Here is a 21,583-nt window from a genome sequence, read left to right as displayed (position 1 = left end):
TTGATATTTGCATGAACACAATGACAACTGCAGACTTCTAATGCAACATTTACTTTTGTACTTTTTTTTTCACAACCACAACTCAGTGATTACAACTTCTCGAATCTCTCACTGCAACTTCACATATGTGCTCTCTCGCATCACAAAGTGGTGAATCTGCGCCTCGACTTTTGCAACACTTGTTACAATACATTTGGTGCAAAACTAATTAGTACCTGTGGACTAGGGCTGTGGAGCTCTGAGCCAACAGACCGGGGAGAGCAGGGTTTCTATCGCCAGATGAGGGACAACTCTGTCCGGCTTATTTAGCTACGTATGGAAGCCTGGTGGAATAGCAAGCTAGCGTTAGCTAACTAACCAACCAGCCTGTTTCTAAATAAATACCTTTTAATTATCTAAACACTTTTTAACAGTCAAACTGAAACTCTGGCGGTGAGCTCCAGGTCCTGCAGCCGCAGACGGACCGTCACCAGTGGGGATCGGCCAGCGGAGCAACGTCGCTGTTATCGCCAGAAAGCTTCGCTGCCGACCTCGACCTGCAGTCGGAGCTCCAGCGGGACACGGAGAGCCCCGCACCCGGTAGCAGGGGCTGGTGTGTTCCAGCCTTAGCCTAATAGATGAAGAGACACTTTAACTGCCCACTATGATGGCACTACTCTGCCCTACAAAGGCAAAAGACCTTCACTCCTGAGTGAGGAACAGAAAAATTACTTGTGAATTATACTGCCCTACAAAGGCAAAACGCCGTAACATTATATTTGGGCAAAATTGAGTTAATGTCACTTTTAGGGTATTTGAGACCTCCTTTTTCATGTGAATAAATATCATGAGTCAATTTGATTGTTTAACGAGAAAATAAAGGGCTATGACAACCGTAACATCCAAAACCATACGAGAAACCTCAGCAGAACACCATAACAGCTGTTAGGACTCTTTGCCTTTGTTCTGGCACGCTGAAGTTGAGTTCAGGTGTTCTGACTTAGTTTACTTGTACTCTGGCCTCGTCATACTGTCAAAGTTTGCCGCTTTTAATTGTCACCAAACCACGTAACATACACACGACACATCTTTAAAATGATCTGTCAGTGACAGCCTGGAGCTAGCTAACTTTAATCTGTGCCACGTAGCTCTAACGTTGATGCTGACACATCTCCTCACTTGGCGAAGCCTCACATCAGACGCCGAAAACCAATTATTAAATACACATGCATCCTACCTTCCCATGCAATCAAATATAATCCATGGAAGACATAATCCATAGCAATGCACGTCATCTGCTGTATCCACAACAATCCATACGTGTTTGAGCCATATTTCCTCCTTGCAGATGTTCATGTCAAATCCATAAAAGCACTAAGCTAGTTATCGCTAACATCCGTAAAAAAAAGTAGGCTAACCTAAATGTTATCTCAGAATTAAAAAGTAGTAATCCAAGTCGAGTTTGTTGACTGTGCATCTTGAGCAGTTTGGTGGCCCTTAACCCTTAACCAGGGGCTGTTCTAGGACCAGACCTTTAGGGGGGCTCAGCCCCTAATGAGAATATGACACAGATACAGTGCCTTGCAAAAGTGTTAAACATAATATATTTATTGTTAAACAATAAATATACCTTTGTATTCAATTATAATTCAATTGTCTTTATTGAGAAAATATTTATTGTATTTATTCATACTGTATACTGTACCGCAAAGTTATATGTCATACTGTTCAACGGTGTTTGTGTTTCCACACTATCCTGATCATTACAGCAGTAAATAGGAACAACCAAAGGTCTTCTATATAATTTAAAACAAATACCATGATGACTAGACCTTGGTTAGGTGTTCTTATAATGGATGTGTGAACAGTAAGCAAATATTGATTATATGTCAGTTACTGCCTTTTGCCTTTGCATGACTCCTTGTTTTTGGCACATGAAACAAAGGCAGAGTACAGTAACTGCCAAACAAGGGTCAAAGGTCAAGTTATTTTGGCTTGTTTTTCCAGCCATCTGCTGTCAGGAGACAGGAAAAGTGCCGCTTCTCAGCCGGATTACGTATTGCCATGATGTAAATTGTAGGGGCAAGGCCTCAAAACCCAGAATATATTGGGGCGTGATATTTAAATGACGATTGTTTCCAGCCGCGGCAATTCAAATAGAAAAAACGGTTTTGGGGGAGAGTAGTTAGTAGAACTGCTTAGAAGTGGACTTTTCCTATAACTATGTTCCTGTAACTACCTGGTCGGAAAGCGGCTAAAGTTGTCTGAATGCCAGTGTAGACCTTTTGTAATAATGTAATGATTACACAGAGAATGTCAACAGGTGTGATTAGATGGCTGTGTGAACACAAAAGTCCTTTTGTTGGTATAACACAGCCATCTGACCACCACAGTATTTTGTTATGATACCACAGCCATTTAACCTGCTGCTGCTCTTTTTTAATGTGTGTGTATGCATGTACAAACAACTGTAGTAAGCCACTTTTCTATTACATATTTTATTTATATCAAAGTAAAAGTCAACACAGCAAACTTTAGAGTACAAAGATAAACCTAAGACATGTTTACAAAAGTAGAAGGCATGCTAAACAGTGAAGTTAATACAATATTAAAAAGATGTGGAGCAGGGAAAGACCCTGTCCTGAAGTAGGAGCTGAAAGAGTTACAGGAACTGTGGTCAGAGGAACTTAATAATCCCCAAATTGGTCCAGTCTGAACAGGAGACAAAAAGGGTTCTAGCAACGTTATGTTCTAGGAACTGCAAAAATCCCTCTGGTCGGAAAGGGACTAATAATGTTGTAAATATATGCCAACAACTGGCATATCCACCAGATGCACTTTTGGAGAAAGTTCAGCTGATTTTCAGGTCCTAAATAAGTAACCACAAACGCCCACACATAAATACCAATTCCTTCCTGGTGCTACACATCTTTATATGGCTTCATACATTAAAAACACATCCATTTATGATTATACTATCAAGTCAGAGAAAGAAAGATGAGCCTGGATGTATGTATAAGTTGTTTCAGTTATTGTACAGTTTAGTTAAATCATATTCAAATGTTCAGCCTTAGGAAATCGTACAATTTCTTTTCTTTTCTGCTTTCTTTCCGGCCTTTTTGTCATGCTTCTCCTCCATTGTCTTCTCCCTCTTCTCCTCCTCTTTTCTCTTTTCCATCTCCTTCCTTTCCTCCTCCCTTCTTGTCTCCCACTCTTTCCTCTCCTCTTTTCTCTTTTCCATCTCCTTCCTTTCCTCCTCCCTTCTTGTCTCCCACTCTTTCCTCTCCTCTTTTCTCTTTTCCATCTCCTTCCTTTCCTCCTCCCTTCTTGTCTCCCACTCTTTCCTCTCCTCCTCTTTTTTTTTTTTTTTTTCCATCTCCTTCCTTTCCTCGTCCCTTCTTGTCTCCCACTCTTTCCTGTCCTCTTTTTTCTTTTCCATCTCCTTCCTTTCCATCTCCCATCTTCTCTCCCACTCTTTCCTCTCCTCGTCTTTTCTCTTTTCCATCTTCCTTTCCTCCTCCCTTCTTGTCTCCCACTCTTTAACCTCCTCCTCTTTTTTCTTTTCCATCTCCTTCCTTTCCTCCTCCTTTCTTGTCCCCCACTCTTTCCTCTCCACCTCTTTTTTCTCTACCCACTCCTCTATATCCAGCTTTCTCTTGTCCAAATCTATCTTTAGCTTCTCCATCGCCATCTCCATCTCCTTCATTTTCCTCTCATTTTCCCTCTTCAAATCAATGATATCATGTTGTACCCTTTTTCTCTCTCTTCTCTCTTCCTCAATTTCAGCCTGTAATTTCTCTGTAATGTTTTTGATTATTTCTTCATATTCAGCTCGTAGTTTCTTCTCCAGTTCTTCTTTCTCTTTACATATTAGCTCCTCTTTCTCTTTCAGCATGCGTTGTTTCTCCTCTTCGATTGCCCTTTCTGCCTCTTTGTCATCAGTCATAGACGTGGTGCTAAACTTTGATTCAAAGCAGCCACGCCCAAGAATGGTGTTTCCTGTGGCACTCTTCCCAATTCCAGTATTATCTACCATCACAATCCTCAGCTCCTCATTTTGTAGAATAGCTTCTGTTTGAAAGGATGAAGAAGATAAATGGATTACAAATGCAAAATATATCGTACACATTGGCTTTTTCCACTCTAGCCACTCCCCCTCACACTGCATGCACACTGACTGAGCACTAAACCTGTTTGAGTTGCGACTCACTTGGATCTTTCACACTCTTTAAATTATAGAAGAACTCCGGGCAATTTTTACGTTAATCTTGATCGCTATGTGAATACTGTCTATAGAAAAAAAACGAACTGAATCGGTGCTAGCAACAGAATGAGAAAATAAAAGAACCTAAACTTTTATCGTCTTCCTTTCCATGACCATGAGATTCTGCAGTTGTGGCTAGTTGTACTTCAACTTGATGTGCAAACTCCCATACAAGTACTACGCGCTAAAGATCACCGCATTTGCAGCGAACACTTTGACAAGGATATTCTCCATAGTTACGTTACTCCAAGCTTCTTCCCTTGTGAAAAACTCCAATCTTCACTCTTCACACACTACGCTCCTCCAACCTGCACACTGCTATTTACCTTTTTCATGCTACAACTGAATTCCCACGGGACTTCAGCGCGAGACTACAGCTAGCAGTCTAAAACACTATTTTACTGTACAGGGCACAAACATAATTTGGTCCGTTTCCATGTAGTTACATAGTCACTAATGTGGTCATAACCACTACAGTGCTCAATTACCTATTTTTGAGGGTGAAATAAAATACAATTTTTCACCGTGAAGGTTTGAACGATCTTCTGGAAGACCTCCACCAGACCAGCGGGCGCTCGCTGGATTGTTGTCGGCCTCGGCAGGCGAGGGAGGCGGGGTGGAAGTAGAAGCTGGGACGCAACCACAACGATTGACACTGACAAGACTTCTACTCACTAACACCAGATAGATCACACACAAAATGGATATATATGCTACAAATACACACAGAACTGCTGTGCGATGATTATTACCAAAGCCTGGCTGAACACACTCACTCCTCCCAGGTGGCAGCTAGCAGCTAAAAGGGTAGGTGAATTTAAACAATATCTGAGTTGAAAACACATCTTGTTGTCATGTAAGGTCACTGTTCATATTGCACAGACATTTTAATTGCACTTTGTGTCTGTTAAGAGGCACAAAGGCACTCTTTATCTTATGCCCCCATAACTACCGTTTTAGCTGAGTGGGAGCTCTGGGCATTAGCTGTATTAGCTCCGTGTTGCTAGCCCCGATTCGGCTCGTTTTTTTTTCTATAGACAGTACTCACATAGGTATGACGATCAAGATTAACGTAAAAATTGCCCGGAGTTCTCCTTTAACTCATTAGTTCCTTATACTACACAAGACAACACCGTCTCTCTCTCTTTCTCTCCCTCTCTCTCTCTCTCTCTGCGCACGCACACACACACAGTCTGGTTCTGGTGGTGATTAACGCATATGTGCTGTTTTATGGAAATGCCAGGTCGTTATATAGTCACGTTACTGTAATCTATTAAGTCGTGGACAGGTTACGTAAATGCCGTTTTTTTCGTCGTTGCATATACACGAAAAAAAAGTCAAAATCGTAACCTGTACACGAATTTATGAATAAAAATAACGTGACTATTACACGACCTGGCGTGACACCGGGTTGCAATACTACAGACCAATCAATCGGCCCGTTCCAAACAGGCACATTTCAACGGGCTCTGCACTAGTGTTTTAAATAGCATTTAAAAAAAAAAGAATAACAAAGTGCAATATGTGGCGGCCGGTGTTGAGTCTGTGGCGCACTGCCACAAATTAGTCTATGTGTGGGAAACACTGCGTTACTGATTAATTTGTGGGTTAGCCCAGAGTTGTTAACCGAGGTCCAAACAATCATAATAAAAATAACAGCGTGTTGACCGGTGCCGTTTGAATTGAGCCATGGATTACACATATGGGGCCCTATCTTGCACTCAGCGCAATTGCCTTTGTACACTGATGCATGTATCATTCCTATTTTGCACCCGACGCACAGCGGACTTTTCCCCGCACAACAGGAGCAGGTGGTACGTTTAGAGGCCCACGCTCCATGGCTGCAGCAATCCTCTCCAGACTTGAGGAGATGCGCCCGAGAGGAGCAGCAACATCGCCACCCGGACAAGACAGCATTTATTACTAGTGTGTCTGTGTGTGTGTGTGTGTGTGTGTGTGTGTGTGTGTGTGTGTGTGTGTGTGTGTGTGTGTGTCGCTGGCGTGCGCCAGGCTAATCCGCCGTTATAATAGCAATCCGCCATGGAACATGGTCTTAAAGGGAATGTGAGATGACGCTCTGATTGGTTTATTGCACGTTACGCCCAAACCACACCTAGGTACTTCAGACCATTTTAGATTTGCGTTGGGCGCAAGACTCATTTATCCCGCCGGTATCATAGCAACAGCGCCCAAGATCCTCCCACAAAGCTACTTGCGTTTTGCGTTTCATACTTGCATTTTCAGATCGTTAAAAAACACCTAGCTTGATACTCAACTTGCTCGCTAGCTAGCTAGCTTAGCCCTGTTCCACACATACACACAGACATCGTAGCTTCAGTGAGACGTCATCCATGCAACTTTGAATTGTGTAGTCTTTCTAAGTACGTATTTTCACAGTCTTATACTTCAATAGTTTAAGAATAAACCAAGACTTTTCTTCGGTTGAAAAATAATGTTTTAAATTAACGAACATCAGATGTGTAATCCATGGCTCAATTCAAACGGGATCAAAAAATGACTCTCGTTCATATTTTTTCCGAATTAAGGTCCCATGGACCGGAAGTAGAAGACTTCGGCTCTCTATGGTAGCATAATGAGGGTCCCTAAATGTTAACTGAAGCATTGAGAACTTTGTAAGCGCACAGATAGTTTATTTTAAACGAAGACATGCGGGAGCTCCGTGAAAGGGCTACGAGAGACAGAGAGAGAGAGAGAGCTACCGGTAGTCAATGCAGCAACACTTTGGGAAACTTGTGGTGTACCTGCGGACATTGTGAAGCTATGGCCACCCAACAGGAGTGTCTGTGTTGCACGGAGTGGGACCTGTTGTGTCGCGACACCCACGACAAGCAGTACTATTTTGTACAGTCTGAAGATTTCCCCTCTCTGATAGAGGGCTGTACTTGACACTTTTTTTCCACGTCCCAAAAATAAATTGGAGATGGCGACCCAGACCGGAGGGACCAGATGGACAGTTATCCACCGAGTAAGTAGCTACACTAGACAATTTATGTTTTACATCTGTGCATTTATTTCACATATATTGAGCAAATTGCTTTTGATTGTAGTTTGCATCGCCAGCTGTAAGTCATGACTGGCTTTCAAGACGGCGGCCGCATGTGAACATGAACGCGAGCGTCTTTATAAACTATCTTTGTAATAAACTGTCTGTATACTTAAAAAGTTCTCAGTGCTTCGGTTTACATGTAGGGACCCTCATTATGCTACCATTGAAGTGTGGTGCTATTTTGAGCCTTTTTGGTGGTATAAATAGCGATCTGTTTTTACTTTCCCTGTGCCCCCAATACGAGCGTTGTAAGCTAATCAGCGGTCCGCGCTAGCTTGTTTCAAGCTACAAACACATTTGATTAGCATGTCCCAGAGAACGACAGAGTTGGTACACATCTGTTATTAACCCCTAGATTCGTTTTGCGCCAGAATTGTCCTTTAACAGTGAAATGTAAACTATTTGGGCAAGTTCGAAAACCAGGCTGAAAATTACTGAGATTTTCTCACCTTCTTGTCTGGCCAAAGTTGGATTTTTTTCCTCCAGCTTGTTGTGTTCCTCTAACATCTTCTCCTGTTCTTTCTTCAACTCTTTGTCTTTCTTTCCATTTATTTCCTTCTCCTTCTGTTCCTTCTCCCTCTTTATTTTCTCTTCTGTCTTACTCTCCTTCCCTTTCTTTTCCTTGTCCTCCCTTCCCTTTGTACCCTCATTTATTTCCTTGCCTCTTTTCAACTCTGTTGTTCTCTCCATATCTACTTTACTATTTTCTTTCTCCCTTTCAGCCCAGATTTTCTCCATTGCATTGCGAAGCTTTTCTTCATATTCTGCTTTTAGTTTCATATCCAGTTCTTTTCTCTCTTTGCCTTTTTGCTCCTCTTTTTCTTTCAGGATGCGTTGTTTCTCCTCTATGATTATCCTTTCTGCCTCTTGGTACATTTCATTGGTGTAGTGGCTTCCTCCGTTCTTCTGGACTATGGTTCTGATCTTCTTAAGCAGCTCGGTGACCTGCGAGTGATTCTCCAGCTCATTATTAAAGACATGGTACTGACCATTGCACCTGGCCACAAGTTCCTGCAGGTCCCGGCTGCCCTTTAAAAACTCCTCAATAGTGGTGTTTTTAAGAAGGTCACCATGAGTAAAGAGAACCATGCTGTATTTGTCTGCATCCTGGCCAAATATTTCTTGGATCTTCTGCACCGTCTGCTTTTCCTCTTCTGTGAATCTGCCCAGCCTGACGACAACCAAGAAGACATGGGGTCCAGGCGAAGAATAGGAGATGCACTGAATTATGTCTTTATGAGTTTTATCCTGGGCCCACCTGGTGTCAAAGAGACCTGGGGTGTCAATAACAGAAACCTTTTGTCCATCCACTTCAGCATTGCCCTTAAAGCACTCATCAGTCATAGACTTGGCGCTGAACTTTGATTTAAAGCAGTTATGCCCAAGAATGGTGTTTCCTGTGGCACTCTTCCCAATTCCAGTCTTCCCCACCATGACAATCCTCAGCTCCTCATCATTTCGTAGAATAGCTTCTGTTTGAAAGAATGAAGAATACCAAATAAGACTTTATATGATTTCATAGCAATCAATACAGTGATATCAGAAATAGTAATCGTTGACATCCTTAAAGAAGAAAGTGCTACTCCAGATTCTTTGAGAAAGAGAAAACTATTTGCACAGTTTTATGTAAAATGTTCTCATATATTTTCTTATTTCTCGATGCAGTTGCACTTAGGCTTTTGTTAGTAATAACTCCTACGGGTGATTGCAATACTATTGAGTAACATTTAAATCAAACATAAAGGTCGTAGGGTGTCGAAATGAACCCTTAAATTTGGCCCCAATTCAGCAGTTTAGAAGCACTGCATACAACACTACATGCACATAATATTCAGGTTTTTGCCCTAATTTCGAAAAAGACGATATTCCGACTAAGCTCTTTACACGGCGAAGTGAATATTCCTGTTTACATGTAACTGTGCAAAAAAAGATTTTTGTCAAAGTTTACCAGCAGTGGCAGACTTGTTGGACCGTGTAAAAACAGCATCCCTCTTTCATTCTTTCCTTTTGGCTGGTTGATTTGTGTACAGCAACCATAGCAACGCACAGAGCTGACTGTAAGCCGTAGACAGGCAAGAGGCCGCAAACTGTGGTAAAAACCCTGCATATTACAAATACACTGCATACATGTCCAAAGAATGTCTCTGAAATATGAATAATACCAGAATATCCCCCGTCTTAATCGGAAAATGCTATATTCGGAAAAGGCCTTTTTAACCTTTATGCTGACTATCCAATCAGAATATGTTGTTTACATGACACTTATCAAACCCAGAATATTAGCATATTCTGAATAATAGTGGAATATTGGTGTGCATGTAAACATACTCAGTCTTTCACCTAGTGGTGGTGAGTGATGTTGCTGTTCCGTGTGTGAGTGTATTTATTGGGTACTTTGATGGATACAAGACTTTGCCCTCAATAGATTATAAAAATAGCATCACATTTGGTGCCATGTTCTGCACTCAAAAATTCTTCTCAAATACCTTGATGAAATGGAAGGGATTATTAACACTCTACAGTTGTCAAATATTTAGTTTGACACCCTTTGTCTTATAAATTAACTTGCACATGTGATGTGAAAGAGTTAAATCTGACAGAAAATTGTTAGTCAATTGTCAGTAACCGTAATAGTTGAACATTAAGAGTTACACTGATGTGTCTCAGTAGTGAACATGCATAGAGTCAAGAGATCCCTTTTGGATTGTAAATGATTTAAGGGAGGCAAAGGCGTCATGTAGCATGTTTGTCACAAATAGAGATAAAAAACCTACTAAACACAATTTTGAATCAAAGAACCATATAAACATGAACATAGTCGTGTCATGACTTACCATTGCTGGAATGTTTGCTTGCCATATTCGGGTTTAAGCGTAGAGAGTCGATACTGCGGCTGAAGTAAAAGTCTTTCTGGTGCTGCACCTCTTTATATGGCTTCATGCATTAAAATATATCCATTTATGATTGCACTATAAAGTCAGAGAAAGACAGATAAACCGGGATGTGTATGGAGTTGATTCAGTTACTGTACAGTGTAGTTATATCATAATTAACCATTCAAATTTAGCCTTAGTGCTGGAAAGTGAACCATAATATATGTATTTATAGAAATACTCTTTTGAATGTCTCAATCAATCAATCAATCAATCAATCAATCTCTTGAATGTTAGTTTACATACAAATGGTCAGACTCTTAAGTTTTACTTTCATACAATGGACTTAAATTATTGACTTTCAGAGCCATGCATCACTTGTGTCTTGGACACACATTTATGTTTGTTTCTTGTTCGTGGTGTGTTCCAGCCTTAGCCTAATAGATGAAGTGACAATTTAACTGCCCACTATGATGGCACTATTCTGCCCTACAAAGGCAAAAGACCTTAACTCGTGAGTGAGGATCTGAAAAATGACTTGTGAATTATAGGTAGGACACAGGAAATCTGGCAATTAGATGTTTTAGTAATGACATTTATCAACATGAAAAATCTTGAGCTCAAACTTGACTTTTTGACTGTTGACCTCTATTTTTAAGTTACTGTACTCTGCCTTTTTATTGTCTGCAAAAAGTGACAGGTCATGCCAAGGTAAGAGGCAGTAACTTCCACATTATCTATGTTTGGTTGCTGATCACCATTCACAAAATCATTATAGTAACACGTGTGTGTGTGTGTGTGTGTGTGTGTGTGTGTGTGTGTGTGTGTGTGTTTGTGTGTGTAGTAACACCTAGATATAATGTGGAGATAATTTCATATACATTATTTTGATGATTAAAAATTACTTATAGCCATCTACATATTGCTATCCTGTACCCTAACTCAATTTTTGCGTTCTAAAACAAAGTCAAAAGCGCAGTAAAAGCTGTTACGGTGTTCCGCCTTTGGTTTTTCTGGGGATTTTGGAAGTCACTGTTAAGACAACCCATTATTTTCTTGAAAAAACAAAGAAATTGACTCAAGATCCTCATATGCATGATAAAGGATGTCTTGAATGACCCAAAAATATCGCATATAACGCATTTTCGACCAAAAGCTAAGTTACTTCCTTTTGCCTTTGCAGGGCAGTACTGCTGGTAAACATTAGCTAATTGTGATAAGATATGCAGAATAGCAGTATTTAGGGTTTTAAGCCTATGACTTTGCTGCCTCCCAGTACATTAGATCAATGCAGGGCTTCTTAAAGTCCGGACCAAGGTCCGCATCTGGAACAGTTAAAAACAATGGATTCGAGGATCTAAGAGTTTACTATGGTGTCTATTTTAACATTAGGTAATGTACTACAAAGGCTAAACTGGAAATAGAAGCTAAATAAAGTGTCTAAGTTGATGTTAATGCTGTCAAAGATGTTTGACAGCATGTATGTCTTAAGGTTCACAGCATCTCATTATGAGAAAACTGCGTGTTTACTTATGGGTTATGGTTGTCCACGTACTTTTGAGGGTGAGATCAGTGAAAAAACTCCATAGTCTCCATGCAGAGGTTTCCTTGTTCCTTTGTCTTTATCTATACATTAACTTAAAGCATAACTTATATATATATATATATATAAATTATTGTGCATGCTATATAATCATTGCTTAACCATAACTGGTCACTTGATTAATGTATAATAATACTGAATAAGCATTACTAAACCATAACTAAAATGGTATTAATCCTCTTTGGTAACCTTATTGTAAAGTTGAGAACATATGCACCTTAACAATCACTTGATTAATGTGTAATAATACAGAATAAGCATTACTAAACCATAACGAAACAGTCATTAATGCTCTTTGTGAGCCTAAAGTTGAAAACACATACACCTAAACTAACACTTGCATAAGAGTGCTGAATAAGCATTACTAAACAATTATTCATATTTTATTAATACTCTTTAACTTAAACATTCACACAGCTTTTAAACAGTGAAACTTTGTCACTGTGAAATCAAGTCTTCGTGACAACCTTCTGTTATGCACACATATTTAAATTGTAAAGAAGGTTTTCATTTGATTCTGAATTTGACTCATCTTTCTTTCCACTGAAGACTCAGAGCTATAAAAGTGTGAGTCTTGTATGGAGATTACACTCGGCATTTTCCCCCTCTTGTCATCTTCACTGTCATGTCTTCTTTATAGTTTTCCTGTTGTGGAACCTAACAAACCAAGTGGGATATATCAATGTCTTTTAAATGCATGTAAAAACTATGGATGCAAGGATTGACCGTTCACTAGATCAACATCAGATCTTTACACATATTGTACACTCAAATGACAACAAAACATGATAGGGCTGCGTTAATGGTACACACTCTACTCTACTCAAACTTTTTTCAACAATGTACCCCTTTTTAATGGTTTCTTTAAGCCAAGTACCCCCTGACCAGCGCTAATCATTTTTGGTTGAAAAAAAAAAAGGTCTATATAAAGAGGAACAATACAGCACTGTCAGCGATAGATTTACTAAATAACTGTAACTGGAAAAAAAAACAAGAACTGTAAAAAAGACAAAAACTTGGAAAAAGATGGTAGAAAAAAGAAGTAAGGCAAGAATAGGTCAAAATAGTATCAGAAACTTCAAAAACAGTAACATAAGAAGTGGGAGAAACTTGTAAAAAGTAGGACAGTAAAGGAAGGAAGGCAAGATTGAAATGCAATTATTACAGTATATTGGATGTGACACAAGGGTCGAAGGAGAACCATTTTTATATTTAATTGAATATTTCATTATAATTAAGGTTGATTTCTGAAAAATAAGTGAATAAAAACGGGAAGATACATTCAATTTAAGCACTCAAAGTGAAATTTACAATAATGTATGTGTAAAAGGGGTTAAAATGAAAAATGTATGGATATATTTAGAGTAAAAGTATTTAATTGTCTTTGTTTTCTCAGCTCTTACAGTGCTAGCCACTGTTATACAGTGTGTTCAAGGCATGTTTGAAACTGCAAAGGAAAAACTAGAACTGCAAGCAGTTATGAACGGGGTGCAAGCCTCCCAGGCGCCAGTCCTCCCTGGCGCGAGTCGCCCCTGACGATGCTAAGAGCCCACGGAAGCAGAGTGCGAGGTCCAAAGTCTGTAATGAATTGCAATTGCAAATTTCCTCTTCATCGCATAAAAGGCCAAAACTCTTCTACCTCGATTATAGCGCCCCCTAAAGGGTGATCATCACCAAATCTGGTGGAGAGCAGAAGAGCGGCATGTCGAATAATAATCTCAAGTTTTGTGATGATAGCATTTACTGCAGCAGAGATATGTCATTGCAAATTATTCCCATTTAAATGCATTTAATTATTTGCCAAAAGGCCTCTACGTTCATTATAGTGCCCCCTAACGGCCTATTTTCACCAAATTTGGTAGGGAGGCTTGGAGTGGGATGTCGGAACAACAATACCAAGTTTTGCTCCGATACCAATTATTTTGGCCGAGATATGCTAACGTTCGTGTTTTGTGGCTAGCTATGATAATTAGTTTGCTTGTAAATTGCGAATGGTGTAACGTAGCAAAATTATTTTGATAACTTTAGGTCAGGTCCGTATGGAGATGCTACCGTGCTCTCGCACGGCCTAGGACAAGTAGGTAAGGTCCATGACCCATTGTCCATCTACGCTGTACATTTTAAGTTGCTCACATTAGTGTAAGTGGTAAATCCAAACCTGGGTCCCATAGGCCACACCCACTTCGACGAATCAGTACCCCACTGTAGGTGTGGCCTCAGGAGTGGGCCGAGATGGTACACTCAAAATTTCGTAAAAATCGGATGAGCAGTTCATGAGATATAAAAGTTTTGTACTTGTAGCGCCCCCTAATGGCCAATTTTTGTGAAACTGGTTGGAGAGCCTTAGAGGGTCATGCCAAAAAATATCACGATGATACCATTTATTTTGGCCGAGATATGGCAATGTTTGTGTCCTCGTAGCTAGCTACACAAATTGGGTTGTGCGTAATTTACGACATTTTCATCCGACAAAAATTCTTTTAATAAGTTTTTTTCAGGTCGGCCTGGAGAGGTTACGTACCAAGTTTCATGCAGATCGGTCACACGGTCTAGGAGGAGTACAAAAAAGCAGGTTTACGATAAATCACGATTTTTCACGCATTAAAGTCTAGGCAGAAATGGGCGTGGCCTATATCCCGTGATTCAGCTGGATCCAGTGAACGCGTAGATGTATGGTTTTTGAATGTCGGGTGTACGGTGTGGGAGTTATAAGGCCAAAAGCGTTTTTTCTGCTACAGCGCCACCTAGTGGTGGAAGTGGCTGAATTTCTTTGTCCGAGGTCCCTGTAGAGGTCTTTACCAGTCCTGAAAACGGCACCCCCCCACCATGTACGTTTAGGCTGTAGCATCTGTTTTACCGGTGCAAAAATAATAATAAGAAACCTTAGAAAAACAATAGGGTTCCACAGCCCTGCTGTGCGAATGGCGTAGCTTCGCTACCGCCGATTCTTCCAGCCTCGGGCTTGGACCCCTAATTAAGTCTTTGTGAACCATTAGTTAAAGAGAGCAAGACCATCTTTCAGCCAGGGCGGCTACACTATGATAATGATTATTTATGGTCCATAGTATATTGTGATTTATATAGACAAACATTTGAATGCTGTGATTGCTGGCTGTCAGATGCATCAATGCATTAATATTCTGGACAGAATGTAGATAATGGATAATCATGATCGTCAAGGTAGCTCATCACTCTAGGTAGAGTGTGTACCATTAACGCAGCACTATCATGTTTTGTTGTCATTTGAGTGTACATGTGTAATGAATCTGACATTGATCTAGTGAACGATCGGTTCTTGCATCCGTAGCTTTTGAATGCATTTAAAAGACATTGATATATCCCACTTGTTTTGTTAGGTTTCAAGGGAGGAAAACTATCCAGAAGACATAACAGTGAAGATGACAAGAGGAGGAAAATGTCCAGTTTAATTTCCATACAGGACTCACACTGTTATAGCTCTGAGTCTTAAGTGGAAAGAAAGATGAGAACTGACTGAGTCAAACTCAGATCAAATAAAAACCTTGTTGAATTTGTGTGCATAACAGAAGGTTGTCACAAAGATTTGATTTCACATTGATAATGTTTCACTAATGTTTAAAAGCTGTGTGAATGTTTAAGTCAAAGAGTATTAAACTATGAGTCATTGTTTAGTAATGCTTATTCAGCACTCTTATGCATTTATCAAGTGATAGTTAAGGTGCATATGTTCTTAAATTTACAATAAGGATACCAAAGAGCATTAATACCTGTTAAGTAATGATTATATAGCATGCACAATAATTTATATAAGTTGGGCTTTAAGTTAACATGAAGATAAAGGAACAAGCAAACCTCTGCATGGAGACTGTGGAGTCTTTTCACTGATCTCACCCTCAACCAAAAGTAAGTCATATGTTGGAGAATGGACAAATAGTGGACAAAAGTATGTCAACATATCCATGACAACCATAACCCATAAATAAACAATAAAAACAGTTTTCTCATAATGAGATGCTGTGAACTTTAAGACATACATGCTATTAAACATCTTTATCAACCACCTAGTAATATTAGGAAATACCTTCATTAACATCAACTAAGGGTTTACTTAGACTAGTGATTCTCAATATTTTTGTGCCAGCGCCCCCCTATACATTATCCAGGTCCCTAACTGCCCCCTCCCCCATCAAATAAGATGTAGTTGCCCCGAATATTAATGATTACGCCCTAATATTAGGCCTATTGTTGTTACTATTTTTATCACAAATAATCAAAAAACCATATCATTGAATGACAAATAACATTTATTAGTTTCAAGTATCAAAAAAGCCATGTGAATAGATATTAAATTTACAGGTGTAAAAACAAATGCAACCATTTGACATTCAATTTAAATTAGTTAACAGCAGCCTATCAGAACGACTAGATATGTAACATTCAAACTTTAATTATGCATTACAAACACCAACAGTAGCCAATCAGAAAGAGTTAGCAATTTAACATTCAAATCTAAAGCTGTAATCGAATTGTTCCAATGGAAAACAAGCTGGCACTTATCAAGGGGTAAAAGCAGAAGGATTAACTTCCGAATGGAAATCCGTTTACAACCTTTGAAAGTTAGTGAGAGCCCTTTTTTATGCTTAGAAAAGTATATGTAAGTAATAGCAAAAAATATATTATTTTAATGTGTTATTAATTCATTAACTAATGCTAATTAATGTACCCTTATTGTAATACTAATGTAAAAGCCTGTATTTTTAACACTAGAACAGCCCATACCATTTAACGTTGTGATTAAAAAGGTGGAAGTTTTCCAACCTTCTTATTGTTTTCCATACAGTATATTATTCTGCAGCTCAATACATCAATAGGTAACATCAGACAATCAGGGGAATGCTAGTCTAGATCAACCACGGTTCAAAACACAGTTTATAATTTACACTCCCTGCCTTGTTAGGAAACCTTACACTTGTTTTTCTTTTCTGCTTTCTCTCTGGCCTTTTTGTCATGCTTTTCCTGTAACTGTTTTGCGTGCTCTTTCAGAACTCTTTCATGCTCTGCCTTTAACTGTTGAATCATCTTCCGCTGCTCCTCCTCTTTTCTCTTTTCCATCTCTTTCCTTTCCTCCTCCCTTCTTGTCTCCCACTCTTTCTTCTCCTCTTCTCTCTTTTCCATCTCCTTCCTTTCCTTCTCCCTTCTTGTCTCCCACTCTTTCCTCTCCTCTTCTCTCTTTTCCACCTCCTTAATTTCCTCCTTCCTTCTTCTCTCCCACTCTTTCCTCTCCTCTTCTTTTTTCTTTATCCACTCCTTCTCTATATCCAGCTTTTTCTTTTCCAAATCTATCTGTAGCTTCTTCACCGTACTGTTTAATACAAGCACGTCTTTATTCCTATCCATCTTTAACATCTGCTCCATTTTTTTTTTCTCCCTATCTCTTGCCATCTCCATCTCCTTCATTTCCATAGCAAACCTCTCCCTTTCCCTCTTCAAATCACTATTATCATGCACATTTTCATTCCTATCCCTCTTCAACATCTGCTCCATTTGTTTCCTGTCCCTATTCCTTGCCATCTCCATCTCCTTCATTTCAATAGTATGCCTCTCCCTTTCCCTCTTCAAGTCAATAATATCATGTTGTACCCTTTTTCTCTCTCTTCTCTCTTCCTCAATTTCAGCTCTGAATTTCTCCTTTACATCTCGAAGCTTTTCTTCATATTCAGCTCGTAGTTTCTTCTCCAGTTCTTCTTTCTCTTTGCGTATTTGCTCCTCTTTCTCTTTCAGGATGCGTTGTTTCTCCTCTTTGATTGCCCTTTCTGCCTTTTGGAACATTTCATTGGTGTAGTGGCTTCCTCCGTTCTTCTGGACTATGGTTCTGATCTTCTTAAGCAGCTCGGTGACCTGCGAGTGATTCTCCAGATCATTATTAAAGACATGGTACTGACCATTGCACCTGGCCACAAGTTCCTGCAGGTCTGGGCTGTCCTTTAAAAACTCCTCAATAGTGGTGTTTTTAAGAAGGTCACCATGAGTAAAGAGAACCATGCTGTATTTGTCTGCAGCCTGGCCAAACATTTCTCTGATCTTCTGCACTGACTGCTTTTCCTCTTCTGTGAATCTGCCGAGCGCGATGACAACCAGGAAGACATGGGGTCCAGGCGAAGAATACTTGATGCACTGGCGGATGTCTTCATGTGTTTTATCCTGGTCCCACCTGGTGTCAAAGAGACCTGGGGTGTCAATAACAGCAACCTTTTGTCCATCCACTTCAGCATAGGCCTTAGAGCACTCATCAGTCATAGACTTGGCGCTGAACTTTGATTCAAAGCAGTTATGCCCAATAATGGTGTTTCCTGTGGCACTCTTCCCAATTCCAGTCTTCCCCACCATCACAATCCTCAGTTCTTCATCATTTCGTAGAATAGCTTCTGTTTGAAAGGATGAAGAATATAAAATTAGAAGTTACACTTTAAGCAATTGTAAGTTTTCACAAATAGCGATCAGTGTCGATGGGAGACTTTTCTCCCCCGAAATACAACGCTCATAGGTCACGCAGCAATTACAATACCTTTTTTGGCTAATTGTGAGGCAGGGCCCTGTATTGGCTGTAGTATATGTATTGTATGTATGTGCATGTTGTTATGACAGGAGCAAAGCAGGAAGGGATTTAGACCCAGAAAGTCCAATAAGGGTGGGTAGGAGGGGATATGGATAGGTCAAACAAACTCAGGGGACCATTGTTCATGATGTCCCTGAAGTTTTTTCAAACTTAACTTTTACGTTGACATGTGTGAAACTGCCCCTGTTACCTTTTCTGGTTTAAATATGAGGACAGAAAACAAACGGCCAGTATTGTCATATATTTAGGAGGACTTGTTGGTTGATAGTGTTGGGCTTTTCCAACACTATTTTTTCAATTGGAAAGAAATGCCCAACAATAATTAGATAAACAAGTGTCATTTGCCAGTTTTTATTTTTCATAAGTAATTTAAAAGATGACACTGATTCTGCAGCCTTCTTCAGCAAAGGAGTTCAAGATTTGAGGGGTACAGACTGTAAGCCAGGTCCTCTTTAGTCCTGATCCAGACCTACAGTAAGAACAGCCAGCAGAGCCCTACCTGATGATCTGAGGTTGCACTCTTGCTCATCGGTGAGCATTAAATTAATCCTTGAAATGCTTCAAAGCTAATTAGGAAAATCTTAAAACCAATCCTATGACTTGCTGGTTAGCAGTGAAGACAGGGCTGATATATTTAAGTTTTCTTAAATTCAAACAACTCTGAAAGTGTGAGATGGCTGTTTGTACCTCGATACAGTGAATTACAATAACTAAACTGAGATATGTCTACATACAGCTGCTACGCTGACATTAAAACATGATGCACACAGTTGTTGTCATGGTTTGTGGCTCGTGAAGTTATTGAAGTTAACTATCCGTTAGTGGTCTTGGGGAAAAAAAATATTTTTATTTTAACATTATAAACGCAATTTGTAAATATTATTGTATATATCTGCTGTCAATTTACCATTAGCCATGTGTCTGATAAAATACACACTTAATTGAAACAGGCTAACATTAAGTTGACTGTCTATAGTTACTTTCAGACCTGTCACCAAGTAATTTTCAAAGATGAAAATAAATTGCAAAATAAGTTTGTTTAAAACAAAATAAGTTGCAGTTTGACAGAATTAATACAAATTTTAAATGTATTCCAACCCCTTCTGTAATGACTGACAAATAGCCAAATTCAATAACAAATTGGTACATCATGGTTAAATTGTACTGCTAATCCCAATTATCCTTGATCAAGATTTAATTTAATGCTTCTGTGTAAGAACCTTCATGTATCTGAGCTGTTCCATTTACATGAACATACTGAACACAACTTCAAGTCAAGAACAATATACTAATGATACAAAAACAATACAATCACAACAATTTTATCAATAGTAAAATTGAAAATAAACATGAACATAGTAGTGTCATGACTTACCATAGCTGGAATGTTTGCTTGCCATGTTCGAGTTTAAGAGTAGAGAGTCAATACTGCAGCTGAAGTAAATGTCTTTCTGGCGCTGCACCTCTTTATATGGCTTCATGCATTAAAACACATCCATTGATGCTTGCACTATCAAGTCAGAGAAAGAAAGATAAACCTGAATGTGTATGAAGTTGGTTCAGTTACTGTACAGTGTAGTTAAATCATATTTAACCCTTCAGGTTTAACCTTAAAGATTAAATGTGAACCATAACGTAATTGTATGTATAGTATCAGATACAGGCTTTTCTTGCTCGCTTTCAACAATTATGTAAAATGATGTACTAATTATGTCACCATCCCCAATGGATATGCATCACTTTGAATTATGGGAAGTTCTTTTTCTTCGTTTTTTGATCAACACAGGACTATCACGCAGGAGAGCCGGGATCCAGAGAGCCTTCCCCAATGTTTCTTTCCTAAACCCAACCGTTTATTGTTTTCCTAAGCTAACCGTTGTGTTTTTGTCGTTTCTTTCGTGTTTCTGTCGTTTTTTGTGTTAGCCTTAGAGGGTCATGACAAACAAGATTCTAAAGATTCACGATGATACCATTTATTTTGGCCGAGATATGGCAATGTTTGTGTCCTCAACCACAAAGTTGGTTGTGCGTAATTCACGACATTTTCATCCGACAAAAATTCTTTTAATACGTTTCTTTCAGGTCGGCCTGGAGAGGTTACGTACCAAGTTTCATGCAGATCGGTCACACGGTCTAGGAGGAGTACAAAAAAGCAGGTCTACGATAAATCGCGATTTTTCACGCATTAAAGTCTAGGCAGAAATGGGCTTGGCCTACATCCCGTGATTCAGCTGGATCCAGTGAACGCGTAGATGTATGGTTTTTGAATATTTGAGTGTTAGTAAAGCCTTTCCCAATGTTCTTTTCCTAAACCCAACTTTTTTTTTTTTTTTGACGTTCTCGCAATAGCAAGGCACGTTCTTGTGATAAGACGCATGATGTATGTTAACATCCGCTGTATACAGCGTAGACGTACACGTGTACAGCTCAAAATGTGTCCAGATAACACGCCATTTGGCTTTAGGAAAGTGGCGTGTATGTTTACGCAAAGTCATGATGCCATGTTGTTGTACTTGTACTCTGCACAATGACAATAAAGTTTCATCTAATCTAATCGCAAAGCCAACATTTCAGCATCTTTGCTGCAGTGAGACCAGCCCGTAGTATACGCTTCTGTTGTAGAGACAATTCTAAGGCAGAGTAATCATTAAGTAAAAGCAAGGTCAGTGACAGTGGAATATTAACTCCAAGCAGATCACTAAAAGTGAGAAATATGTCTCCAAAAGGCAAACACATTGGGACACTCCCAAAACATAAGTATAAATGACCCTGAGACATCAAGTGTATATTTGTCACAATTAGGAGATGGGATGATTTTCATAGCATGACGTTTTCTTGGAGTAAGATACATTCTGTTTATAGATTTAAAATGTATTAATTGGTGATCAGGGTTTTTGGAGGTATCCTGTAGATTCTCCCATACTGTGTCCCAGCAAATCCATTATGCTAAATGAAATAATCAAATTAATACATTTGCTATCAATATTTCAAAGTAAACACATAGTACTACAGTGCAGCTCTCTCATAATTAATGATCACTGTATCTGATGCTTTAAAAGGTCACATCTGTGCAAATAAAATCTCTTAATCTCATAAACATATAATCTTATAAAATACAGACAGTTCCTGTACTCTGTAGTAGAAGACAGATGGATATTTATGAAGGTGCTGTTATATATTGTTCTTGGGATAGTGTGGGTTT

General features: G+C 39.3%; 2 protein-coding genes across 2 annotated transcripts in view; both read right to left on the bottom strand.

Annotated features, from left to right (window-relative positions):
• Nucleotides 1-662: 662 nt before the first annotated feature.
• Nucleotides 663-21,583, bottom strand: part of LOC114560990 (immune-associated nucleotide-binding protein 9-like) — a 29,954-nt gene continuing 9,033 nt past the window's right edge. Inside the window, exons 3-6 of the mRNA XM_028586622.1 lie at nt 10,145-10,279; nt 7,760-8,782; nt 3,390-4,050; nt 663-687 (exon numbers count right to left, since the gene is read on the bottom strand). Of these exons, the coding sequence (XP_028442423.1) occupies nt 663-687; nt 3,390-4,050; nt 7,760-8,782; nt 10,145-10,250 (1,815 nt within the window). The 5' untranslated portion in view covers nt 10,251-10,279. The remainder of the gene's footprint in view (nt 688-3,389; nt 4,051-7,759; nt 8,783-10,144; nt 10,280-21,583) is intronic.
• Nucleotides 16,651-21,583, bottom strand: part of LOC114560989 (GTPase IMAP family member 4-like) — a 52,444-nt gene continuing 47,511 nt past the window's right edge. Inside the window, exons 3-5 of the mRNA XM_028586621.1 lie at nt 19,757-19,891; nt 16,975-18,190; nt 16,651-16,666 (exon numbers count right to left, since the gene is read on the bottom strand). Of these exons, the coding sequence (XP_028442422.1) occupies nt 16,651-16,666; nt 16,975-18,190; nt 19,757-19,862 (1,338 nt within the window). The 5' untranslated portion in view covers nt 19,863-19,891. The remainder of the gene's footprint in view (nt 16,667-16,974; nt 18,191-19,756; nt 19,892-21,583) is intronic.

This window comes from Perca flavescens, chromosome 9, assembly GCF_004354835.1.
Source record: "Perca flavescens isolate YP-PL-M2 chromosome 9, PFLA_1.0, whole genome shotgun sequence".
Taxonomy (NCBI): Eukaryota; Metazoa; Chordata; class Actinopteri; order Perciformes; family Percidae; genus Perca; species Perca flavescens.
This window is presented reverse-complemented; position numbering and strand designations above follow the sequence as displayed.